A 14,533-nucleotide genomic window follows, 5' to 3' on the forward strand; every position below is an offset into this window, starting at 1 on the left:
GCTACATTTATAATATATTAAACAAGGAAACTGTACTTACATGAAATGATGTTAAGACCAGAACTGGTATGTCTGACGTTTACGCTTTCGGGTCCTTCCTCAAAGACTGGATTGGCTATTTAAAAAGTAAAAAAAAAAGAACAATAACAACCATAAAACAAATTATAAATTAAAGGGTTTTCAAAATAACAAATCATCTGACTTTTCGCCTAACCTAAAAGACAACCAGAAGACCTAACCTCGCTGATCACCGACAATTGTCTTTTATATCTAGTTTATTGCAATTGTTATATTTAATATTACAGTTTTTTTTATTGAGATTCTTACCATGTGACTGATATAAATGAGAAATATCCATTCTATCTCTTGTTCTTAACACACAAACACCATACTGAAGGTCAAATGCATCCCTGGACAAATGGACAGACAAATGTACAGACCCACGGGAATTTCAAGGCACATTTTGTAATCTTACTGCTAAATAAGTGTAGTCATAGAGATGGCACTCACTGCAATATTTCAATGTAATTGTGTGATGCCTGAGGTGAGTCACTGTCCCAGTCTGTTTTGAAACCCATCAGCAAGACATTGGGTCGCATCCTACCCAAACCTCCTCCCTGGTGTTCACAAAACAACATTACAAGTGGAAAGCGGAAAAGGAAAGGAAAACGTATTGTACTGTATCTGGAACTCATACAGAAAATATATTCAAAGAATTTGCAGAGTCAGGCCTGACCGTGTAAATAGTATTAAGAGGTACCTACAGAATGTTAATTTTTGTGGAGAGATGATAAAAACATTTAATGTAACATTCACTATTTGCCACTGTGTCAGTGTAACAAATGGAACCTAAAATTTAGTTAAGTTATACAGTTATATTGTTATTATCATTTTGATCAACTGTGTTAATATGTACATGCATCCAAATCCCTTATATTATCATGTACCAGGTTTTTTTTTCCCCAAATCATGGGGCCATGTAAATCTATAGGAACAGGATGCAAGATGACATTTTTTTGAGAAAAATCTTTTTTTTTCTTTCGGCTTGTCCTATTAGGGGTCACCAGAGTGTGTCATCTTTTTCCATCAAAGCCTATCTCGTGCATCTTACTCTCTCTAACACCCACTGTCCTCATGTCTTTCCTCACAACATCCATCAACCTTTTCTTTGGTCTTCCTCTCACTCTTTTGCCTGGCAGCTCCATCCTCAGCACCCTTCCACCAATATACTCATTCTCTAGCCTCTGGACATGTCCAAACCATTGAAGTCTGCTCTCTCTAACCTTGTCTCCAAAACATCCAGCTTTGGCTGTCCCTCTAATGAGCTCATTTCTAATCCTATCCAACCTGGTCACTCTGAGCGAGAACATCAACATCTTAATTTCTGCTCCCTTAAGTTCTGTTTCCTGTTGTATCTTCAGTGCCGCTGTCTCTAATCCGTACATCATGACCGGCCTCACCACTGTTTTATAGATTTTGCCCTTCATCCTAGCAGAGACATAGAACACAAGACAGCTTCCGCCAACGGTTCCACCCCGCTTGGACCCGTTTCTTCACTTCCTTACCACATTATCCATTGCTCAGTATTGTTGACCCCAAGTATTTGAAGTCGGCCACCCTTGCTATCTTTTCTCCCTGGAGCTTTACTCTTCCCCCACTGCCTCTCTCACTCATGCACATATACTGTTTTACTTTTGCTCATCTTCATTCCTCTCCTTTCCAGTGCGTGCCTCCATCTTTGTAATTGTTCCGCCACCGACTTCCTACTTTCACTGCAGATCACAATATAATCTGCAGTATATAATCATGCGCCAAGGGAAATCCAGTCTAACCTCATCTGTCAGCCTATCCATTCTTCCGCAAACAGGAAGGGGCTCAGAGCGGATCCCTGATGCAGTCTCACTTCCACCTTAAATTCTTCTGACACACCTACGGCACATCTCACCCCTGTTCTGCTGCCCTCATACATGTCCTGTCCTATTCTCACATATTTCTCTGCCACACCGGACTTGCGCATGCAGTACCACAGTTCCTCTCTTGGTACTCTGTCATAGGCTTTCTCTACGGCTACAAAGACACAATGTAGCTCCTTCTGACCTTCTCTGTACTTTTCCACGAGCATCCTCAAGGCAAATGATGCATCTGTGGTACTCTTTCTAGGCATAAAACCATACTGTTGCTTGCATATACTTACTTCTGACCTGAGTCCAGCCTCCACTACTCTTTCCCATAACTTCATTGTGTGGCTCATCATTTTATTCCTCTGTAGTTCCCACAGTTCTGAACATCGCCTTTGTTTTAAAAATGGGAACTCGTACACTTTTCCTCCATTCTTCAGTCATCTTTTCTCCTGCGTGTATTCTATTGAATAAGTTGATCAAAAACACCACAGCCACCTCTCCAAATTGCTTCCATACCACCACTGGTATGTGATCATGACCAACTGTCTTTCCATTTTTCATCCTGTGCCGTGCCTTTCTAATCCCCCTTACTAATCATTGCCACTTCCCGGTCATTCACGCTTGCCTCTTCTACTCTTCCTTCTCTATCATTTTCTTCATTCATTAACTTCTCAAAGTACTCTTTCCATCTCCAGTACTTAGCACACTACTGGCATCAGCCAACATATTTCCATTGCTATCCTTAATCACCTTTACTTGCTGCACTTCCTTCCCATCTATATCACTCTGTCTGGCCAACCTGTAGAGATTTTCTCCTTCTTTCGTATCCAATCTAGTATTAGTAGTACTAGTGTAAATGTCGTCATATGCCTCTTGTTTAGCCTTCGCCACCTCTACCTTTGCCCTACGTCACATCTCAATGTACTCCTTTCGCCTCCCCTCAGTCCTCTCCGTGTCCCACTTCTTCTTCGCTCATCTTTTTCCTTGAATTTCCTGTATTTTGGGGTTCCACCACCAAGTTTCCTTCTCCCCTCTCCTACCAGAAGACACCCCAAGTACTCTCCTGCCTCTGAAAACCTTGGCAGTAGTATTACAGTCTTCTGGAGCTCTTCCTGTCCATCTAGAGTCTCTCACCTCTTTCTGAAAAGCCACAGAACATTCTTCCTTTCTCAACTTCCACCACTTGTTTCTCTGCTCTACCTTTGCCTTGTTAATCTTCCTACCTGCGACCAGAGTAATCTTACACACCACCACACTATGCTGTCGAGCTACACTCTCCCCATCACGACCTTACAGTCAGTTACCTCCCTGAAATTACATTGGTAAACTTCAAGGACCTCTTAAATGATTTAAAATTCAAAATTTTCATTTATATTTTTAGATATTTAAAATGTATTTGAATTTTTTTTATGTTTAAAATTTAGATTAAAAAAAGAAAGATGACTACTGTATATGTAATCTGTAAAAGTTTTTATGATTGATATTTCTAAAAAAAACAAATTGGTGTGCTGAAGAAATTATACATCTTCCAGTCATTGTAATAATGCAATTACTTTCCACCGTTTCATACAGAAACTTCTAGAAAAGCATCCAATATAGTTGGTTTGAAAACAAAGTGGTTGACAGACAGACAGACAATGTACTCAATAAAGACCCGTATATCCGACCTGTAGCAGCATGTTCACCCCTGATCGTAGGTCTGCCGCCACCACATATTTGTAAAATGACTTCACCTTTCTTTGGTTCAACCAGGAAATATGACTTTCACTCTGCAGTTTTGGAGAGAGGTCAGTCTGGAAATGAGTGCAGAAAAAGGTGTCAGGAACAAACACTCTCAAATATGTCATGAGGCATCTGGAACAATTCCATCCATCCATACTGCTTAAGTTCACTGGGGTTGCTGGTGAGCTTAAGCCTCTCAAAGCTGACTTCACGCAAGAAACAGTGACCGCCCTGAACTGATTGCCAGCCAATTACAGGGAACTTACCTGTAGACCGCCCCACTCACACCGAATCATAAATTCGTCTTCAATTTGCCCAGAAGGTGGCAAAGTGAATGACTGGTAAGGACATCTGCCTCACTGTTCCGATGACCCAGGTACAAATCCCACCCTTGGAGTTTGCATATTCTCCCGCGCTTGCATGGGTTTTTTTCCCGGGTAGTCCGGTTTCCTCCCACATTCCAAAAACATGCATGGTAGGTTAATTGAAGACTTTAAATTGGTCATAGGTGTGAATGTGAGTGCGAACAGTTGTTTGGTTATAAGTGCCAGTTCATGGTCTATCGTGCCTCTCGTCCAGAGTTAGCTGGGATAGGCTCCGGCATGCCCATGACCCTAGTGAGGATAAGCAGCATGGAAAATGGAAATTTATCCATCATATTGACCCAATTAACAAGTGAGAAACATTATTCACTGTGTTGTACTCACAGTAATCACATGGCCACACACCATGAGACTGAGATTCTTTGTGAAACAGCTTACAAAATCCACTAGACCCGGTCGACTGCTGGGAGGACCTGTCAGAACCAAACATTGTGGCCTGAAAGAAAGAAGAAATATCAGGTTCATCGGATGACCAAGTGTTAAGAGTCATGTACAAGTTGTTCTCATAAAACAAAATACAGTCACCTGCTGTCATGACATACAATACATCATGCGACCTTGTGTTTCAAATTTCTATGATTTTCTTGGTTGAAAATAACAACTAAATAGACAGAATTAATTAATGGGAATTCATGATGGATTCCCTGGCCAGCCGAGAAATGTAGTTTCTCCACCGTGTCCTGGGTTGTCCCTGAGGGGACGTGTCCTGAACACCTCACAAAGGGGGCCTCCAGGAGGGATCCGCATCAGTTGGACCCGCCACCTCATCTGGCTCCTCTCATTGTGGAGGAACAGGGGATCTTCTCTGATCCCCAACCAGAGGACCGGGCTTCTCACCCTATCTCTGAGGCAGACTCTGGACACCCTGTGTAGGAAACATATTTCGGTCTCTTGTATCTGGGATCTTGTTCTTTCGGTCATGACCCACAGCTCATGACTATAGCTGAGGGGAGTAACTTGCATCAGCCGGTAAATTGTGAGCGTTGCCTTTTGACTTAACGTCTTATTGAGCACAACAGACTGATAAAAAGGCCGTTTCCCTACAGACACTCCACCGATGCGCCTGATAATCTCGGGCTCCATTCATCCCTCTCTCATGAACATGATACTTGAAGTCTTCCACTTGGGGCAGAATCTTATCCTGACCTGCAGAGGGCATGCCATCCTTTTCCGACTGAGGACCACGGTCTCAGATTTGGAGGTGATGATTTTTATCCCAGGCGTGTCACACTCGGCTGCAAACCACTCCACTGAGGATTGGAAAGCACGTCTTGATGAAGCCAACAGTATTACATCATCTGTAAAAAGCAGAGATGCAATACTGAGGCCACCAAACTAGACCCGCCTCCACTTCTTGGCTGTGCCAAGAAATTGTGACCATGAAAGTTATGAACAGAATCAGTGTGAAAGTACAGCCTTGACAGAGTCCAACTATCATTGGAAACAAATCCTATTTACTGGTGGCAATGGTGACCAAACATACAGGGACCGGACAGCCTGTAACCGGGGGTTTGGTACCCCATACTCCCAGAACACCCTCCACAAGACTTCCTGAGGGACACGGTCAAACGCCTTCTCAAAGCCACAAAAAACATTGACTGGTTAGTCAAACTCCTAGGCAACCTCAAGGATCCTGCTGAGGGTACAGAGCTGGTTGACCGTTCCACAGCCAGGATGAAAACCACATTGCTGTCCTGAATCTGAGATTCGACTTTCCGAGTAGACCTTACCAGGGAATCTGAGGAGTGTGATCCTGCTGTAGTTCACAACCTCCTGTCCCACTTCTTAAAATGGGGGACCACCAACCCAGTCTGTCAATCCAGAGGCACTGTCCCCGATTTCTACGCAATGCTGCAGAGACATTTCAACCACTACAGCCCCACAACATACAGCCTTTAGGAACTCCGGACGCATCTCATCCACCCCCGGGGTACATATATTGTAGTGCACGCCTTAGAGAACCCAGACTCTGCTTCTTCAAGAGAAGCAGTGTCAGTGGAATTTAAGAGGTCCTTGAAGTATTCTCCCCACCAACTTACAAAATCTTGAGTAGAGGTCAGCAGAGCCCCATCCTCATCCCTTACCCATCCCGAGACGTTGGCTCGTGGACCAGAATTTCCTCAAAGCCGTCTGGAAGTCTTTCTCCACAGCTACACTGAACTCCTCCCATGCTGAGTTTATACTTCAGTGACCACCAAAGCTACATTCCGCTTGGTAAGGCAATAACATTCAGCTGCCTTGGGAGTCCCACAGGCCAAAATGCCCCGATAGACCAAGGGGTCCGGGGATTGCTGCCATGACAAGCATCGATTCCTTTACGGCCATAGCTTTGGTCGGCTGCCTCAGCAATGCCGGAACATGGTCCACTTGGACTCACCCCCCCCCCCACAAGAACATGAGCAAAGTTCTTTCGGAGGTGTTAGTTGAAACTCCGTCAGACAGGGAAATCTGCCAGATGTTCCCAACAGACCCTCACAATACGTTTGGGCCTGTCATGTGAGATCAGAATCTTCCCTCACCATCGGAGCAAAATCACCACAAGGTGCTGATCAGTAGACAGTTCTCTCACTCTCTTCACCCAAGTGTCCAAAACAAGCAGTTGCAAATCCGATGACACAGCCATAAAGTCGATCATCTAACTGCAACCTTGGGTGTCCTGGTGCTAAGTGCCCATGTGGACCCCTAATGCCTGAACATGGTGTTTGTTATGGACAATCCACGATAAGCAAAGAAGTCCAATAACAGAACACCACTTGGGTTTGGATTGGGGGGACCGTTCTTCCCAATCATGCACTTCCATTCTCCAAGTGGGCATTGATGTCCCTAACAAAACAATGGAGTCCCCAGCAGGAGCGATCTCCAGCACACTCTCTCAGGACTCGAAAAACGGTGGGTACTCTAAACAGTTTTTTTGCATGGGCACAAACAACAGTCAGGACCTGGATGAATAAATGACATTGGTTTTAGATATGTTTAGTCATCGTTAGTCATTAGTTAAATTAAATGAGATGAGATGATCTTGAAATGATCCTCTGTGAGTAAAAGACAACCACTGGTTTCAATATTGAAGGAAAACAACAAAACTATTATTTTGCTGTGAAGTAGCTGTGTGAAGAAAAGTATATCCAATCCAATTAATAATTCAGGAGACAGCAGATACAATACTCATCACCTAACCTGTAGTTCTTTACATGGTCTTGCACCTGGTTCAGGCTCAAACATTGATTCAGTGCAATGTTGTAGGAGCTGGCCTGCACTGACGAGCCCCAGTTCACATCTAGGCACAATGTATTGAAAAGTCTTAACATGAGCTAATGACATAATCTGTGCCTTTAACTAAGTGTGTAGCATGCTTACTGGGGTTCTTGTAGAGTGTATATCCCAAAAGGAGCAAGACAACACCAAAAGCAATGAGAGCAGCCCACCAAGTCAACAGGAACATGATAACCAAACAACACACAGCGCATAGTAAGGACAGCCATTTATTGTACAACCTGAAGGTTGGGCGCCAACCTATAATACAATGAACATGCAATGTCAGGATATATCTTATCTTTACTCAATATATGTATTTAATGTATCTCTGAGTACTTCCCAAATATAGATGTCAATTTATACTACCAGGTGAGTTGGTGATTGAGGCATGGAAGCAGCTGAAGTTGATCAGACAGTAGGAGCAGAGAAAGAAGTTGGAGATTATCGGCGCTATCGTGTTCAACTCAGCTGCATTAATAGAAAGACAAAGAGCAAGCACAGACAAGCTCCGTCAATGTCTCCAAAATATCATCGTTCTGTTCATGATTTAGGTTTGATATAAGTTGGAGTTGCATTTATGGTTAGGTGGAATAATATATTTCTTAAATAGTTAAGAATATTATACAACATAATAGCATTGAAGTGGCACGGTGTTTCAGCTGGAAAGCGTTGGCCTCACAGTTCTGAGGTCCCGGGTTGCATGTTCTCCCCGTGCCTACGTGGGTTTTCTTCGGGCACTCTGTTTTCCTCCCACATCCAGAAAAACACACAACATTAATTGGACACTCTAAATTGACCATAGGTGTGATTGTGAGTGCGGCTGTTTGTCTCAATGTGCCCTACGATTGGCTAGCAACTAGTTTAGGGTGTACCCCGCTTCCTGCCCATTGACAGCTGGGATAGGCTCCAGCACTCCCCGAGACCCTTGTGAGGATAGGTGGCTGAGAAAATGGATGGATGGATGGATGGATGGATGGATGGATGGATGGATGGATGGATGGATGAATGGATAACACATTGCACAACTGGGCAGCATGGTGGATCAGCTGGTAAAGTGTTGGTCTCACAGTTCTGAGGTCCCGGGTTCAATCCCGGAGCTGCCTGTGTGGAGTTTGCATGTTCTCCCCGTGCCTGTGTGGGTTTCCTCAGGGCACTCCGTTTTCCTCCCACATCATAAAAACATGTAATAATAATTTGACACTCTATGATTGTGAGTGCGGCTGTTTGTCTCTATGTGCCCTGCAATTGGCTGGCGACCAGTTCAGGGTGTACCCCACCTCCTGCCCGTTGAAAGATGGGATAGGTTCCAGCACTCCCTGCTACCCTTGTGAGGATAAGCGGGAAAGAACATGGATGGATTGCACAACTGAATGCAATGTCATCAGAGCAAAGCCAGTGAGTGAGCAGAAAGTCAACGAGAAACACCTGGTCATAGTCTGTTCAATCCAGTTCCAATACACATGCATTGTTTGTCTTTAGTAGCATCTTGGTTTCAACTTTTTCTGCATTGTTAAACATGGAACCACCTTTTGATGTAGAAGACGAGTTTAGCTGACAGTCCAAACATAGTGGAGACAGTACAATAAAACCGCCTCCCGGCCCCCCAAAAAACCTTGGAGAAATACAGCCAATACATGAAGACGCATTGATTAGGCACGTGTGAATTTATCTCGTGAGCGGATTGGCTGCGCATCATTGAAGCCTCACCCAGCAACTTCCTTCTCACTTGTCCTTCCTTTCCGCCATTTTCTACGCTGTTGACTGTGTGTGCGATAATCTCTCTTGTTCATAAAGCCGCCAAACTGCTGTGCTGATGTGAAAACTTCCTCTGAAGCACCCAAGCGGAAGAAGAAAATGATGACAATCAGCAAAAAAGTAAAACTTTTGGATATGGTCAAAGGTGGCTGAAGTTAAGTTTTTGTGCTGCCCCTTTATGGTGTGAATTTATTCACAGTGCGCTACATAAAGAAGGATTTTGCAAACCTTTGTAAAAATGCTTCAATAACTTTTAATAAGGAAGCGAAATATGTGGTAACTGCGAAATAAGAGTATTCATTGAATGGAAGCTGCGTTAGCTTTGTGTATAAACGATTGCAGGAAAAAAGCCCAATGATGATGATGAAGAGGCTGAAGAAAGTCCTGACGAACCTCCAGCCAGTACTCGTGCTGCAAGGAGCGATACACCCCCTCAAGGACGAGGCTTTTCGGCAAGGAAAGGTTGTTTTGAAAAATTTCAAAAGCGTTACGACCTCAGAAATTTGCCCCTGTATGGCTTCCTCCGCCAACAATGAAGCTGCTCATCGTTATATAGAGGAAAAGTTTGTACAAGACAAGCCAACAATACGGTACTACCTGTCGAGTTTAACAGTTGTGTTGACGGGGTGATCTCCTTGTATAGGGGAATTATGAGGCAGAAGAAAAAACAGACAACAACTCCCCATAACCATGTTTCTCTCTGAGATAAAAACCCAAGTTACAACCTCAGCACCTCCACCAGAAGAATTTCCAAGTGAGGAATGTTAATTACCTACATGCTGCAATAAAAAGGTTACTATATAACACAAGGTTTTATAAACAAAGATTTAACTACACATTTGTACTATTGAAAATGTTTGTTTCAAATATGCAAAGTATAAATATGTACTTTACTGTTCACATAGTTTAAACATTTTGGTACCCACACACACACACACACACACACACACACACACACACACACACACACACCACACACACACACAACACACACACACACCACACACACACACCAGCTGAAACCAACTCATCTCAAAGGTAAAAAACTCAGCTATGTACACCAACAGTGCCTCCAGAAGAAGATTCTCTGAGCGAGGAATATTAATTACGTACTGCAATAATAATGCTGCATAAGGTTTCATAATTAGAGATTTAACTAGACACTTTTACTGTTCTATTTTTTTCTCGAGTATGCAAAGTATAAATACTCTACTGTTGACGCATTTTAAACATTCTGATACCAACAAACACACACGCAGACAAAAAACTCCCCATCTCTAAGGTAAATAACTTAGCTACAAAGCCAGCGTCTTCAGTAGAAGAGTCTCTGAGTGATGAATGGTAACTACACAGCAATATAATAAAGTAAGTGTTTTATAATTTACATTATAAATTTATAATGCTATATATATTATATTTATAAGGTTTTATGACTAAAGATTTGACTATTTGTCTCAAATATGAAAAGTACAAATACTGTTTTCATATTTCAAACGTTCTGGTACCCACATAAACATACATCCCCCTACTTTGCAGTTTTTCACTTTATGGGGGCTTCTGGTCCCGATCCAGCTCTCTCCCCTGATAAATGTAGCGGCGTTGCTTCAGGAAGGGCATCCAGCGTAAAAACTGTGCCAAACAAATATGAGCGTTCATCTGTGATGACACACTGTGGTGACAGCTGATGGGACAAGCCAAAAGAAATACATACATACCGTAATCATAAATGTATATATGTAAATATATATACACCACTTCTCTGTCTACAATGTGAGTTTTTTAAAAATCTTTTTTTTATATAATAATCATCATCCGTCCATCCATTTTCCAAGCCACTTATCCTCATTAGGGTAGTGCTGGAGCCTAGCCAAGCTATATTTATGCAGTAACCGGGGTAAACCCTGGGACTCAGCTTCCGCTCAATCAAGCATGTAGCAGCTTCAACAGAAGGGTCTAACCAGCCCGATTGTAGTTCAATAAATCCTGCTGATTTTGGACTGAATGTTGTGAATACTTGACGTGGGACGTTCCTGGCGACGACTTCAGCAGACTAAAACCACCATCTGTGCAACTTTAGTACCCACATTGAAGTCATATCATTCGCGTCGAAACTGATCGGCCCAAGTTAGCCTAGCAGAGACCACTAACAACAAAAGCGTCTGTTTTCCAATATTTACTGAAGAGGAAAACATCAAGCGCTAGTATTTGCACATCCTGCAAAACCTACGTATCGTATACGAGGATAGTGAGTACCAATAAGAAGTGGAAACGCCAACTTAAACTTGCTTATCGGCCTAGTATTCCTTAGCTTAGCTGGCTAACAACGAGACGCGTTTGTGATCAATTCATAGATGTTGAAGAAACATCGAATGTAAGTAACTTCATAACTTGTATGACGAGGGTCGTGAGAACTTAGGAAATTTATCAAGTCTAATCTTAGTACGCAAATCGGTGCCGTATCATTTGCGTTGAAGCTGCTCAGCCCAAGTTAGCCTAGCGCGCCAACAGTAGTACCTACGCAGTGTATACAACGAGGACCAAACATCAATCATCGAGTCAACCTTCAACTACGAGAGTGAGGGCCATTGTGATTTGAATCCCCTCCATCCGTATCCTTTAAATCACCATATTCTTTATATTTTCAACACGGGCACTATGTGATTCGTGTACCTTATGTGCTGACTGTGTTTATTGTGATTGATTACATTTGAACTTAACTTTTAACACAGATTCGGTAGTATGTAAATTGTGGATCTTTTGTGCTGTCTTTGTTAATTTGATTGCTTCTTCATTTTGATTATCTGCAACCCATTAGGCAGCACATTATTGTGCTACCTGTTGGCCAGTCCCAAGCCTGGATAAATGAAGAGGGTTGCGTCAGGAACGGCATCTGGCGTAAAACTGTGCCAAACATATATGAGCGTTCATCATACAAATTCTACAACAGTTAGGTTGTGCCCCGGGCTTCCTACACCCGCATCTGAAAATGTTAATCTACAAGGTGTAGGTAGTAATTCAGATAATGTAGGTTGAAAACAAAAAAGAGGAGAAAAGAAGAAGAGGAATACACAAACCCTACAGATGTGTGTAGAGACTTTGAATGTTGGGACTATGACAGGAAAAGCACAGGAGTTAGTTGACATGATGATTAGGAGAAATGTTGATATATTGTGCATCCAAGAGAGCAAGTGGAAAGGGAGTAAGGCTAGAAGTTTAGGAGCAGGGTTTAAATTATTCTATCATGGAGTAGATGGGAAGAGAAATGGAGAAGGAGTTATTTCAAAAGATGAGCTGGCTAAGAATGTCTTGGAGGTGAAAAGAGTATCAGATCGAGTGACGAGGCTGAAATTTGAAATTGAGGGTATTGTGCATAATGTGATTAGCGGCTATGCCCCACAGGTAGGATGTGACCTCGAAAGAGAAATTCTGGAAGTAGACGAAGTAGTCCTGAGCATCCCAGAGAGAGAGAGGGTTGTAGTTGGTGCAGATTTCAATGGACATGTTGCCAAAGGAAACAGGGGTGATGAAGAAATGATGGGTAAGTTCGGCATTCAGCAAAGGAACTTTGAGGGGCAGATGGTGGTGGACTTCGCAAAAAGGATGGAATTGGCAGTGGTGAACACTTATTTCCAGAAGAGAGTGGAACATTGACTGACCTACAAGAGTGGAGGTAGAAGCACACAGGTGGATTATATTTTGTGCAGGAGTTATCTGAAGGAGGTTACCAACTGTAAGGTGGTGGTGGGGGAGAGTGTAGCTCGACAGCATAGGATGGTGGTGTGTAGGATGACTCTGGTAGTGGGTAGGAAGACTAAGAAGACAAAAGTAGAGAAGAGAATCAGGTGGTGGGATTTGAGAAGGAAAGAATGTTGCGTGGCCTTCTGGAAAAAGGTGAGACAGGCTCTAGATGGACAGGAAGAGCTCCCAGAAGACTGGAATACTACTGCCAAGGTATTTGGGGAGGCAGGCAGGAGAGTACTTGGGGTGTCTTCTGGTAGGAAAGGGTAGAAGGAGACTTGGTGGTGGAACCCCAAAATACAGGAAGTCATCCAAGGAAAGAAATTAGCGAAGAAGGAGTGGGACTGAGGAGAGGTGTAAGGAATACATTGAGATGCGTCGTAGGGCAAAGGTAGACGTGGTGAAGGCGAAACAAGAGGCATATGATGACATGTACTCTAGGTTGGATACAAAAGAAGGAGAAAAGGAACTCTACAGGTTGGCCAGACAGAGAGATAGAGATGGGAAGGATGTGCAGCAAGTAATGGTGTTTAAGGATTGCGATGAAAATATGTTTACTGGTGCCAGTACTGTGCTAAGTAGATGGAAATAATACGTTGAAAAATTAATGAATGAAGAAAATGGGAAGGAAGGAAGAGTAGAAGAGGCAAGCATGAATTACTGGGAAGTGGCATTGATTAGGAAGAGAAAAGTTAGAAAGGCACTGAACAGAATGGAAAAATGGAAAGACAGTTGGTCCTGATGACATACCAGTGGAGTTATGGAAGCAATTTGGTGAGGTGGCTGTGGAGTATTTGACCAACTTATTCAATAGAATACTCGTGGGAGAGAAGATGACAGAAGAATGGAGGAAAAATGTGCTCGTTTTAAGAAAAAAGGCGATGTTCAGAGCTGTGGAAACTACAGAGGAATAAAGATGATGGGCCACACAATGAAGTTATGGGAAAGAGTCGTGGAGGCTAGACTCAGGGCAGAAGTAAGTATCTGCGAGCAACAGTATGGTGTCATGCCTAGAAAGAGTACCACAGATGCATTATTTGCCTTGAGAATGCTCATGGAAAAGTACAGAGAAGGTCAGAAAAGAGCTACATTGTCTGGTGTGGCGGAGAAATATGTTAGAATAGTACAAGACATGAATGAGGGCAGCAGAACAGCGGTGAGATGTGCCATTGGTGTGTCAGAAGAATTTAAGGTGGAGGTGGGACTGCATCCGTGTTCCGCGCTGAGCCCCTTCCTCTTTGCAGGAGTAATGGATACGGTGACAGATGAGGCTAGACTGGATTCCCCTTGGACCATGATGTTTGCAGATGATATTGTGATCTGCAGTGAAAGCAGGGAACAGGCGGAGGAACAGTTAGAAAAGTACGCACTGGAAAGGAGAGGAATGAAGATTAGCCAAACTAAAACAGAATATTTGTGCGTGAATGAGAGGGGCGGAGGAGGAAAAGTGAAGCTCCAGGGAGAAGGTGTCTGGTGTTATATGTGACAGAAGAGTATCCGCCACGATGAAGGGCAAAGTTTATAAAACAGTGGTGAGGCCGAACATTATGTATGGATTAGAGACAGTGGCTCTGAAGAAACAACAGGAAGCAGAACTTGAGGTAGCAGAAATGATGCTGCTTGGTGTGAACAGGTTGGATTTAGAGGGACAGAGAAAGTTGGATGTTTTGGAGACAAGGTTAGACAGAGCAGACTTCGATGGTTTGGACATGTTCAGAGGTGAGAGAGTGAGTATGTTGGTAGAAAGGTGCTGAGGATGGAGCTGCCAAGTAAAAAAAC

General features: G+C 43.1%; 1 protein-coding gene and 1 long non-coding RNA gene across 3 annotated transcripts in view; one reads left to right on the forward strand and one right to left on the reverse strand.

Moving 5' to 3' along the window:
* Positions 1 to 14,533, forward strand: part of LOC133501627 (uncharacterized) — a 72,203-nt gene that overhangs the window by 22,520 nt on the left and 35,150 nt on the right. The gene's annotated exons all lie outside the window — the stretch shown is intronic.
* The window catches only part of slc12a3 (solute carrier family 12 member 3), a 48,176-nt gene that overhangs the window by 13,855 nt on the left and 19,788 nt on the right, over positions 1 to 14,533 (reverse strand). The window contains exons 13-20 of the mRNA XM_061821398.1: positions 7,628 to 7,729; positions 7,364 to 7,519; positions 7,184 to 7,283; positions 4,331 to 4,442; positions 3,569 to 3,694; positions 511 to 617; positions 328 to 410; positions 41 to 115 (exon numbers count right to left, since the gene is read on the reverse strand). Of these exons, the coding sequence (XP_061677382.1) occupies positions 41 to 115; positions 328 to 410; positions 511 to 617; positions 3,569 to 3,694; positions 4,331 to 4,442; positions 7,184 to 7,283; positions 7,364 to 7,519; positions 7,628 to 7,729 (861 nt within the window). The remainder of the gene's footprint in view (positions 1 to 40; positions 116 to 327; positions 411 to 510; positions 618 to 3,568; positions 3,695 to 4,330; positions 4,443 to 7,183; positions 7,284 to 7,363; positions 7,520 to 7,627; positions 7,730 to 14,533) is intronic.

Source organism: Syngnathoides biaculeatus, chromosome 6, assembly GCF_019802595.1.
Source record: "Syngnathoides biaculeatus isolate LvHL_M chromosome 6, ASM1980259v1, whole genome shotgun sequence".
NCBI lineage: Eukaryota > Metazoa > Chordata > Actinopteri > Syngnathiformes > Syngnathidae > Syngnathoides > Syngnathoides biaculeatus.